The following is a 19,785-nucleotide window of genomic DNA, read 5'->3' on the forward strand; positions in this document are numbered from 1 at the left end:
ATGCCACTGTAGTGTGCACAGTATTTTTCAATATATATTTGTACATATGATGGTGAATCATGATCCAAGGTCCTTGTCCAGGTTAAGTTACATTCCCAAAGTTATCTCTCTCTTAATAACATGGAAAAGGACTAGGAAGTTCTGGAATAAGGGAGGCTGAAGTGCTGTCTCCCAAATGATTGATTGATGTCTTCTTCCCGATTCACTCTCTGGAGTAATACAGGAACAGTGAAAGACTTCCTGGTAGAGCCACCAGGGTACTGGAGAAGGATTTTTTTAAATTCTAGAATTTTTATTTTTCAGTACTTCCTAATCCTTTTCTCTGTGTATTTCTTTCAATAATTGTGACTACTCTTAACCTGTTAGCCTGTTTCAACATAGCATTAATTAGATGGAGAATAGAAGCAATTTTCTAGGTAAATCAGCAAAAAAAAAAAAAAGTTATTTTGGGGGGCTAAATTAACTGTGTTAGTTTTCTACTCAACATGATCTAATACAGTTAAAATATTTGCAGTTATTTCCCTGATTAATATCAGGGAATACCACTTTATGGTAACTCTTTTTACTTCTTTCACAGAAAACTTACTACATTTATACAATATCATCTAACTAAGATCTTAACAAATACAAAAAAAGTTCAGATCATTTTTTTCTGATTCTCTCTCCTTTTAGGTCAAGAAACATACATTATTTGAATCTCTCCTGATCCTTTTCCATATGTTCTCAGGAAATGTTTCTTTAGCTCCCAAAACAAAACTATTTCTAAATGGTCTTACTTGTAATACCATTATCTTCATTTTTTTACATGATAATTTCATTGGGTGGGTGATATACCTAAATTTACATCTATATTGCACCATATTGTAACAGTTATTAAAATTTAAAAAACACTTTATATATGTCCTAATCCTACTCATATTTTAAGGTTTATTTCAGTTGCCCCTTCTTTGGCAAACCCTTGCCTGGATCGCTCACTGACGGTAATCTCTTCTTCTTAATATAACCTCTGATGTACTTTATCTGTAACTCTGTATAAAATATATTATTTTGTACCATAGAGTATGGATAATTGGCTATTTTTATAAATACTACTTTATAAGACTGTAAATACTATAATACTGTAAGAGTATGGATAATTGGCTATTTTTATAAATACTACTTTATAAGACTGTAAAAGCTATAAATACTACTTTATAGCTATCAATACATATTTATTAAATAAATGACTAAATAAATGTACGCTGGTAAATTTACATTCATGCCTATTTGCCCTTTCTAGACTCTTACCTCCTTGTATACCCGGAGATTAGCCTACTTGCTGGCATATAATAGACATTCAATAAATTCCACTGAACGAAAAATAAAAAATCTAAGTGGCAAGACAGGTAGCTACTTCAAAAGGGTACCTTGCTTTTGGGTGGTGGGCTGTTTGTGCTCTTGTCTGTGTGAATGCTGGTAGGAGATACAGCAGCACCAAGGTTGCCTTGGGGTATGCCTGGGAGCTTCCCTCCTGGAGATACCTGCATTGCAGCTAGCTGGGCAGCATATAACTGCTACAGAAGAAAAAGAGAGAGAGAAAAAAACACTATGAATAATAAACACACTTTTCAGAAAGTACTGATTCAGATATTGTATTTTTCCTATGAGTGTTTTTGTTCAGTACCCTGGAATATTTAAAAGAAGAAGCTGTCACCTCAACTTTCTTGACTTACTTCTCATAGGAGAAATGACAGATACCACATATAAAGGATCTCAGCTTCAGTAGGTCCTGGGACTCAAAGCAAATAACAGTCATCCATATTTATCTTTTCCAATGTCTATAGAGGGTAATTAGATCATATTTAGTCAAGAGCTCTTTTTGCTTTACTTTAAATTTACATAGTGTGTTACACAAAGTACAGCTTCATTTACACAGTAATTTTCTTACTATACATAGTGGTTCAAGTCCTGTCTACTTTTTTTCTTTGACTTGTTGAAATGGGCACCTATAGCAATTTTTCTGAGTATTACTTGTGTGGAAATACAGAAAATGCATTGATAGGGAATGGAAGGAAAGTATTTGAAGAACATTATCTGGTCAGTCTACCTACATTGATAAAAACTAACTGGATGCTTGCCAGAAGTTCACTTTACTTCATGACATATAAACACAGACAAATCTCAAATTCTCTGGAGCATTAGAGTTTAAAGCAATACTGTCTAAAACACACACTCGTCCACTAAGCCATCACTTAATAATTCTTACTGAATAACCAATACAATTCTCTAAGTTATTAATAAATTAAAAGAAAAATTTTACTTTGATAATGATAGCCGTATGATATAGTATCCTACAACAAGATTGCTTTAGACTCAAATCTTATCACATCAAATATTTAGATTAATACTCCCTCCATCTCCATTTAGCACTTTGTATATGCGTATGAGGAAGCAATTATTAAATAAACACCCCCCCACCACAAACAATTTCCTATTTCACATTTGTCTTGAGATTCCATGTGTAGTTTTCATTAGGCAAGCTAGAATTTTTATAATGAAGCAACTGATGCTAAGGAAAAAAGCTTCCAAGTAGAAGTACTGTGAAATAGTTATCTGGATTATCTTGGTGTTTTTCTGAAAGAGAAATTTCAAAAGATAAAATTGCTCAGGATAAGCCAAAGATCCTGACAAGGGGGGTCTCTCTATAAATGATGTAATGAAAACTGAAGTCAGCACATATTTAAATGAAAATATATATGCATTGTTCACAGTTTCCAGATACTATGACCTAAATGAAAATAAGACATTAAAATTATCGATAAAAATTACAACTTATTTTAATGCAAAGTAAGATAAGGTACATTCCAGAGAAAGATCAAAGAACCAGAGAAGTATATTTATATTATCAATAATGACTGTCCCCATAAGGTTATTTTGTGTTGGAATAATTATATTTTTTCTTATTGTAGTCAATAAGGATAAGAATGAATTTCTGTATTAGATTACATAAAGAGTAAAAGAATAATTCATTTCAAATAGGAAGACTTGGAAGTGTGCTTTTAAAAAAACTATCAGAATTGATCCATTTTTCACACCTATGTTAAAAATCTATGCATTATATCTGTAATTAGAAAAGCAGTCTTTTTTCTGTCATCATCCTGAACTGTTTATAAAGTCTTTAAGAAAATAACTAATTATCCTAGGACATCACTTTGCAAATTAAAAATTTTCCCAGTAGATGCATTTACTGGCACTGAATTTTAAACATACATGTATTTTCACAAGCTAGCTAGATAACTATTTTTATGAATTTCACACTGTATTATATATTGTATCCTTGTCTTTGAAAATGATTATGCTGGATATTATTACTAGAGGATAACAATTCCTATTACTGGTTTAGCATATACTAAAAATGAGATTGTTTCATAATTACTAAAGATGACACGGGACATTAAACATTTATAGGTAAAACAATGTGAAGAAAACAGTAATTCAAAATTTAATTTTGATTCTTAAAGAATTATTTCATAATATTTAAAAATTATGGGTTATTTGTGTTATTTAGATATTTAAATAATTTAACCAGTTATTCATTACAGGTGATTCAATGTTTAAATATTAGTCACTATACACAAACTCACAACTTCCAAAGAAGTATAAACACTATTACTAAAAATACAAGTACAAAAACTCTAAAACATTTTATTGAATTTAAAGGTTGGAGATGATACATACTTCGGATAAAAATAATCATATACATTCTTCCCTCATTCAAATAAATGCATTATTTTTGCCCTTTTAAATATGAAATTAAGGTGTATCTGAGCTAAATTGTCCTAAGAAATGCTTTTGAGTTGAAAGGGAAGTTTGTAAAAGAGATAGATTCACTTAAACTTACTAATATTTCTATAAGAAGAGTATAACATCATCTGCCTTGACGGTATTTCCACAGAATACAGAGATGTGAGGTAATTTATAATGAACATTTCATAAGCCTACTAGGCTAACATTAGGGAGGGATCTGTTCTTTCTCCCCAGTCTTCCATATTCTTTCCTCATATTTGGCTTCTGCACGAGGGGACAAATTCTAGTGTTGCTCTTCCCCAACTGTGATCAATTTTCCACTATTCCCAGATCATTGCATTCTCCAAGTATATCAAAAATTTTCTTGATTTGCCAAGGTATGGAGGTAGGACCAGGAAACACCTACTTCCAACACATTTTAATTTGTGTCAAATATATGTTTTCCTAAAATTTACATAACATTACCTTACAGAAGTAAAAAGGGCCTCAAGTCCTAGAAAATCTAACATACTTTGGGTCTGTACAGACAAGATCAAACCAGGAATTTTAATGTTGATGCTGCTGGATCCTAATTTGGCCATTCACAAATTAATAGGAAATTTCAGTAGACTTAAAGAAGCTGACAATAATTTTTCTACCTGGCTATCTGTGTAAGAATGAACAACTTACCAAAAAAAAAAAAAAAAAAAAAATCTGCTGTGACTTAATTTAATTCAACCTTTCAAAAAATTAGGCTCATTTTTCTATCCATTAAAATGTGTGTACTGACTGATTTTAAAACAAAGGAGTCAAGAAATGATTAATAGTTTCTTTCATTTATCACATGCTCTTGAAGCAAAATCAAGAATAATAACAGGTGTCTGCACTGAGTGAGGTCTACAGGCACAGAACCATTGGCTGACCTTGCTGAGGGGGAAGGGGTGTAACATCTAGTGATTATTGGAAGGCCATCTGAAGTAACAAGCATTTGGTGAACTACATAACCCACTTATGTTTTATATATATTTTAAAACAAAAATCTGGTTAACATCTTTCTTTAAAGAATAGCAGATAAAACCTAAAGGTGGATTATGATAAATGTACTTTTACGAAAAACAGTGAAGTTATTCTATACAGCAGAAACAAACTGAGAGACACTAAACATAAAAGGCTGAAGCTGAAAGAGAGCACTCACTTCTTTAGTTTAGCCAGACTCACAGCAATTTAGCCTTGCAGAATAACTTGACTCTTAACCTGCAACTAATGGGTTAGGGATTTGTGATCTCTAAAATGCCACAAGGTTTTCTAGTATCTGCATTACTTAAAATATTGATTCTTATCCCCTTGCAGTTCCCCTATCTCTGTATCTCCTGAAGACAATGATTTTTTTATGAAAACAATCACATAAGATTAGGTTAGAACCTATTCTTGATTACTAAGTGTCTTCCTGGTACTGAGTGTTCACAAATATGTGAACGAACACACACACATACACACACACACACTACACAAGCAACTCTCACTTTTGTCTCAAATTGCTCCATAACCTACATTTTTGTCTCTTCAACATTTTAAACTCCTCCAAGGACCAAAGTTTCTACTTCTAGTGGAACAGGTAAAAAGTAAGAGCTCTGGATATAGGCAGAACTGAATTCTAATCCCAGCTCCAAACTATGTGACCTAGGACAACTTCTGTGAGTCACAATTACTTAATCTGTAAATTCAGGGATAAATAAAATTTTATAAGGGTGCTGTGAGAAATAATAAATCATATAATGTGTATAAACCACTGAAAAGGCACAGTGCTTAAGGACAGTGACCTAATTGAAGTGTATAGCCTCGATAGAGGAGAGCAGCCCTGGGTTTGTAGGGTAAGGTCACCTTATGGAAGCTCTTGAACTAAAGAAAAAGAGTTTAAACTGCATATGTAGGTTAGAGAAAGCCACGAATGTATGAGAGCAATATATGTGATGCTTTTAACTAGGATAAAGATAAGACAGGACTATCTGCTATGAGGTTATCAATATTTAGCATTATGATTTTGATCATAAGAACTCAAAAGTTAATAGTTGTGAAAATAAAGATGGAAAAAAATAATTTCAAGTTCATGGTACAGTGGGCACATAAACATTGCCAACTAATGGGAAAAGAAAAAAGAAATAGAGGGATAGAATGATATAATTTACAGTAAGTCTTCATTTCATAAATAAGTATTCACCTATCATCTATTCTTATTGGTGTACAATTATCACACTATCTTTGTAAGACAGCCCAAACACACACACATAGTATGTTTTCTTTTTCTTTCTTTTTTTTTAAAAGGAAAAATCAATTCATACAGAGAGATTTTCCCATACTCCTACATTGTAACTGTGAAAATGCCAGAGCCATTCTATCATGAACTTCTGCATAACATATAGCTCATTAAAACACTTTTTTTTTTAAGAATAAAGAGTATGATGTCCCTACTTACAACAACATAAGCTTGTATTGCATCTATCTTAGCCAAGCCTCGTTGGTACTTTTTCTTATAATTTACTATCATGTGAACCAAAGCACTGCTAGGCAATGGGTTGACAGTTCATTAATAAGTATTCTTTCTGCTGAGTTGTAATGATCCAGTTGTAAGGTCAAAAAAATGTCTGATGGAATGATAAAGAACAGATATTTTAACTTGTGCTAATCAACTGTTGCTATTTGGGGAAAAAATAGTTGAACTGTATTTTGACAACATGGCTTTTATGCCACAGTTAGATTACTTGTATTTTCATATGAAGATACCCATTTTATTTAGATATCTTAAGTAAGTACTTTTCAGTGCTAGTAGTGGAGAAATTCCACAAAATAGTCTATTTAAATTCTAAGCTAGACTATTTCATTAATTCCTAGAGGTAGTAAATTCCTGCCACTTCTCCATATAGCTTATTTTCTTCAAACTGCTAAAAACACAACTTCTCTCATTGGCTACTAGCCTAGTGTCTAACTGCCATCTGGAGTATTTGGATTCAAAGCATTAGGCACTGACAAAAACATCTATCACAATTTGTTGCCCCAAACCATTTATTTACTGACTAGTAAACTCCTTGAAGGCAGGGATTATGTCCCTATTATTCAATGCTTTATCAGAAAATCCTAAAAACAAGGAAAAGTAGAATTGAACAAAGGCAAAAATGGATGATATAAAGTAATGTCATTTATTATCGACAAACATATTTAATTTATATTTAATAATGATGGCACCTATATGTGAAACAAATTTTAAAAATCTAGAAGGAACTTGGCATGCTTCTACTTGAGGAATTAGAAAGAAAAGGTCACTAGAGATAGAGATAAAACTCACATTCATTTATTCACTCATTTCAGTTACTTAAGAGGGCAAAGAAACATGAATATAAATCTTATCAGCATAAGAACAAAAGAAATTGTAACATACTCACTGTAGGCATAATTATAACAGTAGCTAAATAAGTGAATATAGAGATAGGAACAAAAAGGTATGAAGATTATTTGAAAAAAGTTAGCATTTTTTCAAAAGACAACAGAACCAAGAGTTTAAGCACACAGATATCCTTAAATATTTCAGAAAAAACAGATGAGAAATACCTTCTTTCTGATAAATGAATATATGCTATTAACTTGCTGAATCTTGGATATTTATTGTTAATATTTAGAGAGTACAAGGTATTTAGTAGGAACTATGGTTGTTAGAAATTTAAGCTGTTCTTTGGGATCCTTTTCTTTTAGTTAGATCAAGCCTAATTTGCTATTTTTAAAAATTATCCTTTTACCAACATCTCCCCAATCCTCATCTACCCCCAGGCCTTGGTAACCACCATTCTGCTCTCAACTTCTGTTAGTTTAACTTTTTCAGATTCCACATATAAGTGAGATTACTTGGTATTTGTCTTCCTGTGTCTGGCTTATTTCACTAAGCATAATGCCCTCCAGATTCATTCATGTTGTCACAAATAACAGGATTTCCCTCTTTTTAAAGGCCGAATAGTACTCCATTATGTATATATAACACATTTTCTTTATCCATTCATCCACTTATGGACACTAAGGCTGATTCCACATCTTGGGTATCATAAATAATGCTGCAATGAACATGGAAGTACTGATAGCTCTGTGACATGATGATTTCATGTCCTTTGGATGTATATCCAGTAGTGAGACTGCTGGATCTTTAACTTTCTATTTTAACTGGGATCTCCCTTTTGTACACCCAGGCAATCTGGATAAAGGCACAAGAGACAGGGATGACACTATATACAGTCAGTAGGATAAGACAGTGTATACTTTGATCCAACTATCTTCTTCTACTTTAGGCATGGCTTAGAAGATAGATTCATTCCTACTTTATTGTAAAGATAGTGCAAAATAAGTTTGTCCATCATCCTCTCTCTATTCTAACCCTCCCCTTGTCTTCCTGTGTACATTTCTCCTACCCAAATCACCAACTTCATTAAACTACATAGGAGATCTGGGCACAAAAAGCATTTGAAGAGGAAAAAAATATAAAAGAACACTAAGATTTTAACTGAAGAATGTGTCTGTCTTAAATGTTATATGATAAAACATACATAATATGTAAACATATTCCTAAACATAATATGTAAACATTTATATTGCCATCATCTGAATGGAGAGTACTGCACAACCATTTAATATTGTTTTTGCTAAATTAATTGTTTTAGATTATTTTTATGAGTAAAATCCTTTTTTCCAAATTAAACCTCACCTCAAACACCAATATATAAAGGAGAAAAAAGTATGCTACAAATGAGTATGAATAAATTTTACATATTTTAAATATTTTTATTGATGCATATTAGATGTACATATTTTCAAGATACATGTGATAATCTGACACATTCAAATAATCAAATCAGGGTATTGGTATATTTTAAATGTTTAATCAAATAAGACCAATGAATTTGTTTTAATTCACCCCAAGAGTTTAAGTAGGTATAAGGATAAAGGTGTAGTCCTTTATCATCCTCAGTGATAAAGTCCTCAGTCAGAAATAAATAGTAGTCACTTTTAAATTTCACGTAAGCAAACATATAGACCTGCATTCTGAAAAAGAACATCACAGAATTAAAAATCTTCCTGAGTACTAGCACCTTCCAGGCCAAATATAAATAAAGAAATTGAAGATTTTTTTAAGTCCAGAGTCTGAAATTGGTCAATAACAGTTAACATGTATACAATGTGTTAAATATTTGGAATAGAGATTTAAAAATGCATGTGTTGTCATCGATTATGATTTTAAAAAATAGTTAAATATGAACTTTTCAAGTTTAAATAAAACCTAAAGAGATACATGTCAGGTATATGTGTATGAAAAGTGTTTGTTTATTTCTTCTTTTTCTTTTCCTTTTTTAAAGAGAAGGGACAGGGAATAGCATTTGTGAGGAAAAATTCAGAAGGCAATTTCAAGGCTCCATAAGTGTTATCTTTATAGCTTAATTTCAGCTTCTTAATGTAACTTAAATGTGGAGTTTAAAGAGAAACTAATGTACTGGAGAAAATCTTTCAAAACATATCAGCATGTTTCAATGTGAATAAATTTGCTTTGCACATTATTTTTCATAATGTTTCCTCACAGAAAATTATCAGAGCAACATAAGTTTAAACATGGACTTTCTCTAACATATTGTCAGCATTTTTTTTCTATGTTCTTCAAGTGTACTGTATGAAAAATAGGATAGGCCTAAATACCAGGGCAAAAGTGCAAATAGAAACCCACATGCTAAATGTATAAAAATTTATAATTTGTAAGTCATGCTCATGAACTGTCTAATAAAATATGTTCCATTTTCCCATCTTGATAAACCTACCTTCAAAATGACCTGAAAGCAAATCGAAAGCACATGCGAGACCACTTCACACTCACTAGGATGACTACTATCAAAAAGCCAGAAAATAACAAACGTTGGCAAGGATGTGGAGAAACTGAAACCCTGTTCATTGCTGGTAGGAATGTAAAATGCTGCTGCCCCTGTGAAAATAATACGGCAATTTCTCAAAAAATTAAAGAATTACTATACGATCCAACAATTTTACTTCTGGTTATATACCAAAAAGAAATGAAAGCAGGATCTTGAAGAGCTATTTGTACACCCATATTCATAGCAGCATTGGTCACAACAGCCAAATGGTGGAAACAATTCACATGTCCATCTATGGAAGAATGGATAAACAAAATGTTGTCCATACATATGATGGATTATTATTCAGCCTTAGAAAAGGAATAAAATTCTGAAACATGCTACAACATGGATAAACCTTAAAGATAATATGCTATGCTGAGCAAATGATTTAGTCACAGAAGGACAAATATGGTGTGATTCCACTTATAAGAACTACCTAGAGTTAATTCATAGAGACAGAAAGTGGAATGGTGGTTGCCAGGGGCTGGGGAAAGGTAGGAATGGGAAGATATGTTTAATAAGGGTGGAGCTTCAGTCTGGGAATCTGGAGGAAAGGTCTGAATTGAGAACTCTTAGTTTCCTTGCAGCTTCATGTTAAAATGTGGTGGCACAGGGACAGACAGATTTGGGCCTAAGCCTGTGCTCCTTCTCTTCCCAAGCACAGTTCCATTCAAAAGGAAGGGGTGGCTTCTGTCTGGTTTGTCTTCTTGACTGTGAATGACTTGCAAAGAGCTTCTGAGATAGGAGCCAGGAAATGATAGGGCTGCAACTCTGCTATGCACAAGTCTTTAAGAAAGTTCAGGATGAAGTTAGAATGGAAGAGTATTCCAGGCAGAAGATACAAACATGAAAGTCATAAAGTCAACCTTCAAATCAACCAACAAAATATATGTATAAACATTTAAGATTTTTCTGTATATAATACAAGACACATTTTTTAAAGAGATTTTCCTCTCCCCTTTTAAAATAAAACAGCGTGTTCCTTCTACTTCTCCTTGGCCAGCTATAAGGTCAATTTATTTTGTAGTCACCACTATTGGGGCAATTCTACAAGAGAATGAAGAAAGAGAGAGTTGGTTTCTTTTACTTAGCACAATGTTTTGAATTCTGTCCATGATGTAGCAGGTATCAGTAGTCACCTCCACTGTATTGTTGAAAAGTATTTCCTCACATGGATATATCATATTTGTTTATCCATTTATACAGTTGATGGACATTTGCATGTGTTCCAATTTGAAACAGGCCTGCTATGAACATTCCAGTACAAGTCTTAGTGTGTTTCCATTTTTCTTGGCTATCCAATTCCGATGATTGTATTTGCTGAGTAATATGGTAAACTCATGTTTACTTTTTAAAGAAACTGCCAAAGTTTCCAAAGTGTCTGAACCATTTTACATTCCCATAGCAATGTATGAGGGTCCAACTTCTACACATTCTCATCAATACTTGGATTGTCTGTCTTTTAAATTTTAACTGTTTTAGTAAGTGTGCAGTGGTATCTCAAATTTAATTTGCATTTCCCTAATGCCACTGAGTATCTTTCCATGTGCTTGTTAGCCATTCCTATGTCTCCTTGGTAAAAGTATATATTCATATGTATTCAAATCTTTTGCTTTTCTTTGATAGGATCACTCTGTTGCCCCGGCTAAAGTTCAGTGGTGTTGTCATCATAGCTCACTGCAACCTCAAACTCCTCGGCTTAAGCAATCTTCCTGCTTAGCCCCTTGAGTAGCTGAGACTACAGTCATGTGCCACCAAGTGCAGCAGAGTTTTCTATTTTTTGTAGAGACAGGGTCTTGCTGTGTTGCCCAGGCTGGTCTCAAATTCCTGGCCTCAAGAGATCCTCCTGCCTCAGCCTCCCAAAGTGCTGGGATTATAGGCGGGAGTCACCATGCCTGGCCCTTTTGCTCTTTTTTTTTTAATTGGGCTGTCATATGATTGAGTTGTAAAAGTTCCTTATATATTTTAATTTGATTTTAAAGGGTAAACCAATCACAGAGACTATGCAAGGGTCCAGTTTAATAGTAGTGTATAGCTATTATCAAAAGATTCATAATAATAAACAATATAATGACAATAAAAGAGCAATACAAATAAACAGTTTCCTCTCAAATGAATTTTTTAATCTACTTACACAATAAGTCATTTTGGTATTTTTTAATTTTCAAAAATCTTAATAGGAAAGGGAAGTGCAATGAGGGTTGTAAAAAGCAATGTGTGTTTTGTATCCATCAAGGAATACTGGGCATGCCAAGGTAGGCCTCTGAAAGTTGACTACATTCATTAACCACTAAGGTGACTCCTGGAAAAAAATGATGATTAGACAGTTAGGGCTGACAGATGGCTCTCAGGACTGAGACTGCTGGCCAAGCCTGTGTGAGGCTGCAAGGGAAAGGGGTAGGGGTAGATGGGAAGAGTTATCTCCTAAACTCCTTGGTGGTTAATCCACAGAAGTGGGTGGGGCCTGGGGGTGTCAAACATTCCTCCTGCTGCTTCTCCAGCTCTACTGCAGACCTTGGGGGAAAGTGGTTAGGGGAAGGTGCCTAGGTGAGAAGAGTTGTCACTTAATCTCCAGTTTAGAGTTCCAACTGGGGAAGAATTCATCCTTAAAGGAATGGAGCTCAGGGTACAGTAGAGACTAGAGTCACTGAGAGGAGAAACTTGGAGGACAGACAATGTGCCAGATCTAGGATCTTTTGCATTTAAATACAATTCCTAAGGAAACTTGAAGGCTAGAAAGAAATGTATTAAAACGAAAGAGTAAATAAACTCAGACTTACTATAGATTTGTCCATATGAAGGAGAGCAAACGGTCATTATGTCAATGAAGCATTATTTCAAAAACAAACAAGCTGGAGTTGGTGGGAGTAGAAGAGTTTGCATATCAGCTCGTGTAAGAAAATGACCTGAGTGGACAAAGCTCCCCAAAGGCTGGATAGTCAGCTGTTATCACCAGAGGTGAGTTTGAGATGGCAGGAGGTTAAGTCACGAGGGCAAAAGAAATGTTACAGATCATAGAAAAGAAATGTTCTGCCTTCAAAGAAAACAGGGGAGCCATTGGGTAGCATGCTTGAGGAAATAAGGGGCTTGCTGGTATGGGCTCTGTGGCAGAAATTCCTAGTATTATAACTATACCTTCTTGAAAATATCACTCCTGGCTGATGTGTCTTGGAAAAGCCGGGATATAATAAGTAAATTATTACATCTGGTTATAGTGTGGTTTTACTATTAAAAAGCTATTGTGAATATATGTACAGAAGCTATAATGTTATTTATCTAAAGCTGCTATCACCAAATATTAATAATACATAGACAATCTTTATTATTCTACTGCAAATTCAGTCACACTCAGTGTGACACTTAGATGGAATATGGAGCTAGCAATGAGGGGTGGAGTGTCGAGAAGGTGTAAGATAGCATCCTGCTAAAAATTAAAGATACATTTGAACTTATTTAAATCTTAAGACCTTGTTCACAGGTACGATGCTCTCATGCTGTTTCTGTCACACTGCAAGGGACTAAAGCACATAAATAAGAAACACTTCAAATGTACTGGAGTTTTAAAGGCTTTCTTCATTTTATTACACACCGATAAATCTTGAACGGTCAGAAAAAAAACATTTTGACTGTTATAATTGAAGCAGTTCTTAAAGAACTAGATATATTTGGAGAGAGTCACGCAAGAAAACACCAACTGATAGTTTAGCTCTTCCCCTCACCCCCTCCCCGTTTTCCTACTCCATAAGCCATCTTCATGTACTGCACAGTAATCCATTACAATATGTTCCAACATCTGCCTCCCCATATGATGTATGACCTATTCGATTGACCCTTTTTATGCCGCTCCAGACTTGCTGTTCATTACTGTGGGAGGATGAACACTCTGCATCTATTCCTGAGGTCACCAGCCAGTAAATACATCTCCATTTGGCAAGGTAGGAAGGACACTGGCTGGAAGGTTCTTCAAATCTCTTTATATATCAGTGACTATGCTTACATCTTTAATTAGTTTAATTTAGGGGGGAAAATACTGCTAAAATTCCTTCCAAAGCAACGATAAGAAGAGAAAGGTTTGTTCAACGGGAGAAAAAATTCTGTTATTACCAAATATTCATGATTTAATATGGGTACTATCAGAATTATAGCATTATCAGAAAGATTCTTAAAGCAAACACTTCTCTTTGGCTATGTTCGTAATTGTGAAATCATTGTTCATTATATTCCAACAGATTGACAGACGGGTGATGGTAATCAAACCCTTTTTTAATAGCTTTCTAACTTGATACAAAGATAACTTGAGTGTCAGTTATTAAAACAGACTATATACTATTTTGCATATTTTAAAAACTTACTTCTGGAATACATACTTGCTGGATGCTTGAAAATACTTGGCACATATAGGGAGAGGAATTGCAAGAACCATGATTTTCTCAGGGACTGTGATATGCTAATCACTTTGCTACAAGTCTGCATGCTATTTCAAGGATCACCATAAGAATTCTGTGTGTTCAGGGGGGGACATGAAGGCTCACAGTGGTTCAATAACTTGCCAAAGCTTAAACAACTATGTAGTATCAGAAGTCTGAATAACCTTAAAGTTCTCCTTTCTTTTATGTGCCATATAAACTTATCATATGGGCAGTCATGCTACTATGGAAAAGTGTTTTCCAAACTTAAGCTTTATGTAATAAATTCATCTCTTTTGCAGTGGGATAGCGGTGGAATCCCTCTACCTGCTGGGCAGTGGAAAAAGGAATTTCCCATAACTGCAGAGTCAATAATGATAGTTTCTAAGACCAGGGGTTAAAGGCTTCAAGAGGAAAAGACTTCTTGAATCAGTGGTAACAGAATTCTACTTTCCCTGAAGAAAAGAAAGGCATAAAGCCATTTAGGCTTTTTTTTTTTTTTTTTTTTTAAGTTGCTATTTTGTTTTGCTGCTAGTACTGTTAGACAACACATATGAGAGGTTTAAAAAAAAGGACTTCTTCCTATGATCACCCTCTCACTTTTTCCTTCCTCCCCCTTCCCCACCCATAAACCTTTAAGATTAAGAAAGTATTGCATATTAATATTAGTGTTGACTCTCTGAGTACAGAAACTAAGATAAATAAATTTCACGTAAAATCTGGACACAGAATAATAACAGCAGCAATAATAATAAAGATAGCTAAATTTATAGAATGTGTGCCATGCCTATGCCATATCTCTCTGAACCTCTCAACAACCTTAGGAAATAGGTATTATTTTTCTTTTACGGAGGAAGACAGTGAGGCCCAGAGAAAGTAAAAGTCATTTGTCCAGAGTTGCACAGGTAAGAGACAAAGCTGCTATTGGAATCTAAGTCTTTTTGATTTTTTACAGAGCTCAAAACGCTTAACCACTATGCTTTAAGAACCTCTTTTCTGGTCATTTTAATATAGTAGTAAGGTCTGTGTGCTTTGAAGCAGAGAGTTAGGCAAGCCAGCGTCGGGTCATTCAGAGAGTACTTCCAACAGAGGCTGGGCTGAAGCTCTGACTTGGGTGGAGCAAAGGCAACATATGTAACCTAAACATTTGTACCCCTGTAATATGCTGAAATTAAAAAAAAAAAAAAAGTTAAAAAAAGAACTATTGGTGACGCAGAGCAGAAAAGAAGTGAAGTATCCATGAGGAAATTTTTCCTAGCATCTTTCATCCTTCTTCTTCCCTTTGGCCACTGCCAGGAAAAAGTTTCAGCTTGGTTTTCTTCTCAATTTGCTAATTTTTTTTTTTTTTAGCCATTTCAAGAATTTTAGTGGACAATGTAGTGAAATATGGAGAAAGTTGTTATACTTATTATTGTCTTTTATCATTTCTGCTTTTATTCATTCAAAAAATAAAAAGCACCAGTTTTATTCCAGGTCTTTAGCTGCACAGATTTTACATAAAATGAGAAAGCCTCAATGAAATAATTATACAAATGAAATGTAAAACTGCAAATGTGAGAAATACTACAAAATAGTAGTATACAGTGTGGTGGGAGCTTGCAATAGAAAGCTAAGCTATGGGCAGGCAGATCAGGAAAGACTGCCCTGTAACTCTGAATACCGGGAGGTCAGAAGGATGAGCTGATACAACTGTATACATTCAGTAGAAACAACGATTGGCGAACAACTCTGTGCTGGAAGGGAACATGGCAAGTCTGCAACATTAAAGGGAAGCCAGGGAGGCTCACTGTGGTAAGAGAAATGTCTAGAAAGGTAGATGAGAAGCTACAGCAATTTAAGAAGAGGAATGACATAATTAGAGTTACATTTCTACAAGATTAGTCTAGATATAATATGGGGAATAGATGGGGAGGGTTTGCTTCACCTACAACCCACTTTTAACATTTACCTAATCGCATTTGTACATGCTTTAAATTGATTCCAAATCAATCATAGAATAAAGATGGAGATATAATTTTCAACATTCCGAATCTCATCCTTATTTAAATATTTGCTCTTCCCTATATAATTTATACCACGAATTTAGTCATATAAAATTCTATTCTTTGCTTCAATTCATGGTTACCAAGCTAGGTTTTTCTAGACCATTTAAAAAAGAATAAAAAGGCATAGCAAAAATGAGCCATTTGCACTATGCAAAACACATATAACTGTTAAATCAATTAAAATAACAAAAACACACTCCAATAGCACCTTGTATTTACAATTTACTTTTACTTTCATTAGATTTTCTGATCGCAACAGGCTTCCTTTTATATTTCACAGGCAATATTTCTCATCAAAGTAGTAAGAAATAATCAAGTATTTTAACTTCTGCTTTTTTGCCTTAAATTGATTGATTCATTCAATAAATATTTATTGAGCACCTACTATGTGCCAAGCACTGTTCTAGATACTTGGAACATACCAGTGAACAACTATCTCTGCCTTCATGAAAATATTTTAAAATTTTATCCTCAAGAAGACTTACAAGAGTTTAATCATTCATTATTTCTATCCAGTAGATACTACATATTACTCCATTTGGCACTATATATTATTAATGATTATTATGATTGGGAATTTCTATATTTATGATTCTTAACATTTATATGAATTTTGTTTTTGAAAGAACTGAAGGCATTCTTAAAAGCGTATGGTTGAAAGATACATGGTACAATATGGATGAACCTTGAAAACATTATGCTAAATGACATAAGCCAGGCACAAAGGATCTACCTAAGATAGGAAGATTCATAGAGACAGAAAGTAGAATAGAGCTTACCAGGGAACGAGGGAAGAAGGAATGAAGAATGGGCAATCATTATTTAATGGGTACAGACAGTTTCTGTTTGGGATGATGAAAATCCTCTGAAAACACAGTGATGATGGTTATACAACACTGTGAATAACTTAATGTTACAAAATCGTACACTTAAAAGTATTAAAATGGTAAATTTTATGTTATGCATATTTTACCCCAATTTTTAAAAGTACAAGATCAAAAGGGCATTAGAAAAAAAAAAAAAAAACACTATTTTCCAGGACGACATTAAGCTTTATTTCTTTAAAACAACTTTTCTCCATTTTATTCCCATATGTTGGTATATTAACTTAAGAGAACAAGTGCAAAGAGAGGGAAGAAGTATTATTTTAAAGTAAAAGGAGGATGGAAACATCAGATTCTTTTAAAAATGCTCACTAACCATTACCCCTGGCTTTGGAAACAAATATAAATAAGAACAAGAGGAAAAGAGTACCAGACTCAAAATCAACCAAATCCAGTAATGCCTCTTTCAAGCTAACAGTTGCTCTTAAACAGAAGCTAGGAAGGAGATCAATCAACTCTTCATCGACTTTGCAAAAAGCACAGCATTTGCCAGTGCTGATGTAAAAGGTAGTTCTCTCTTCACTTTCCCCTCCCACTCCAAAGCTAGCTTCTTTTTCATATTCAGATGACTGTTTATGAGCTCAATCCTGTTTCAACTGTCACTCTTTACATCAAGGAAAGATAGATGGGACACACCAACCCCAACCTAAATGACCTTTGGATGTGACAAGAGTTTTAGGTCAGCCTTGCTAAATGGAGGCCTTGGTGTATCGAGACATGCCTTGGGGTGAAATTTACAGTGAATTTATTATCTCCCAATGCCCTTTGGACTGCTTCCCACCATCAAACACCATGGCAGCACTTGGAACAGGAAGAAATACATTAACTGGAATCTGATCGTTTTAAAAGGTTACAGCTGCCCAAATATAATTTAATTTCATACTTGCCCTTTGAGGGTTTGGTGTATATTTTCATTTTATGACTGCAAATGATAAAGCTCTTAAGATTCCAGGCAATAAAAAGAGGGGAAAAAAAGTATTTTAAGGGTTAGAAGTCTATTCAGTTCATACTCAATGAGTGAAGTGACAAATTGGCTTTTTTAAAAAAATCTAACATTTCTCTTTTTTATTTGGATCATCTCTTATTCCTCTTCTGATCCTACACTGAGACATTTGGTTGAAATCAGTACGTGAACACCAACCTCAGATACCAGCCAGTTTGAAAATAAAAAGGGTGATTAAAAAAATGGAGATAAAGTCAATCTGATTTAAAGTAAAAATATTTGAGTACAGGAAACACATATTTTTCCAGTAGCATTTTCTCATATAATTGGGAAAATTTACCTATTAAAGAATATAAACATCATATCAACTTACCATTGATTCTGTACTTTTCTAGTGCATCACACTTCCATAAACTTTAATAGAAAGTTCACAAAATCCTATAGAAATGCCATGTTACAGTCTTATCAATTTGATTAGTAAATATTATTTTACGGACAGAGAATAAGTGATATGATATAGCTAATGCCACAGGATAAACCAGAAAAAAATCAGAATCAAAATTCTGATAAAAATCACCTATAGTTTGTTGCTTTAGCTATCAAAAAGAAAAAGAAAAAGTTTGCTCTTTTTTTTTTTTTAAAACTCAATACCTTGCCGGAGACTTAACAGTTCTTTAAATATCAATCCAATAGTGTTTGAGGCAACACATATGTTGGATTCACGTGTAATGAAAAAAGCCACAGAGTGAAACTTTTAACCCATACAGGTCAAATGCAACAAAAGTTGCCTGTGCGTGCACTCCCCCTTCCCCTCACCACATATGCAGTTATTCACTCTTTCATTTAGTCAACAACAAATATTTCCTGAAAGCAACTGAACTAGGTCCTGTGAAGCTTATGATTTTAAAAAATATTTTAGATTATTATAAAAGGGAACTCCTAACATATGAACAGTAGTAGAGAAACACAAAGTATTTAAGTATTATTACAAGACTTGCTATGTTAGATAATTATAAATATTAGCTAATATGTTTTTATTATCACAGTTTAATTTCATGTCAATATGTTACTATGTTAAGGGTGTTTTACATGATTATTTGACCTGCATATTAATCTTATGGGGCAGGTAATATTACTATTCTCATTTTCAGATTATGAAAATATAGCTTAGGAAGGTTAAGGAAACTGCCCCAAGTAGCAAATCTAGTGCTTACTAAGACTCAAATGCTCTGGATGTTAATTGGAGACAGTATTTATTCATCTATCCCTTTTCATTCAAGAAATATTTTAAAGGCTTGCCTAAAGTGAAAAAATTTAAAAAGCAGAAATTATCCAGCAATCAGTTTCCAAAAGCTTTATTTTTTAAAAATTTTATTTATACTTCTGCAAAGAAGATATAAAATTAGCCAATAATCACATGAAAAGATGTTCAACATCAATAATAATTAGTGAAACGCAGACCAAAACCACAATGAGATATCACCTCACACCCATTAGGGTAGCAATTATTAAAAAAAAAAAAAAAAACCCATACCAAAAAAACACAGAATTACCACATCATCCAGTAATTCCACTTTTGGGTATACACACACACACAAAAAAAAGTTGAAAGCAGGATCTTGAGGAAATATTTGTGTGCCCGATGTTCAAAGCAGCATTAGTCACAATTGCCAAAGACAGAAACAACCCAGATGTCCATCGATGGATGAATGGATAAACAAAATGTGGTTTATACAGACAATGGAATATTACTGAGCATTAGAAAGGAATGAAATTCTAACATGCTAAAACATGGATGAACAATGA

General features: G+C 33.8%; 1 protein-coding gene across 7 annotated transcripts in view; it reads right to left on the reverse strand.

Annotated features, from left to right (window-relative positions):
- Nucleotides 1–19,785, reverse strand: part of SOX5 (SRY-box transcription factor 5) — a 1,007,084-nt gene that overhangs the window by 75,797 nt on the left and 911,502 nt on the right. For all 7 annotated transcript variants that reach the window (XM_069489787.1, XM_069489790.1, XM_069489788.1 and 4 more), the window contains one exon: nucleotides 1,407–1,553. In XM_069489787.1, coding sequence (XP_069345888.1) covers nucleotides 1,407–1,553 — 147 coding nt within the window. The remainder of the gene's footprint in view (nucleotides 1–1,406; nucleotides 1,554–19,785) is intronic.

This window comes from Eulemur rufifrons, chromosome 16 (genome assembly GCF_041146395.1).
Source record: "Eulemur rufifrons isolate Redbay chromosome 16, OSU_ERuf_1, whole genome shotgun sequence".
In the NCBI taxonomy this organism is placed as follows: domain Eukaryota; kingdom Metazoa; phylum Chordata; class Mammalia; order Primates; family Lemuridae; genus Eulemur; species Eulemur rufifrons.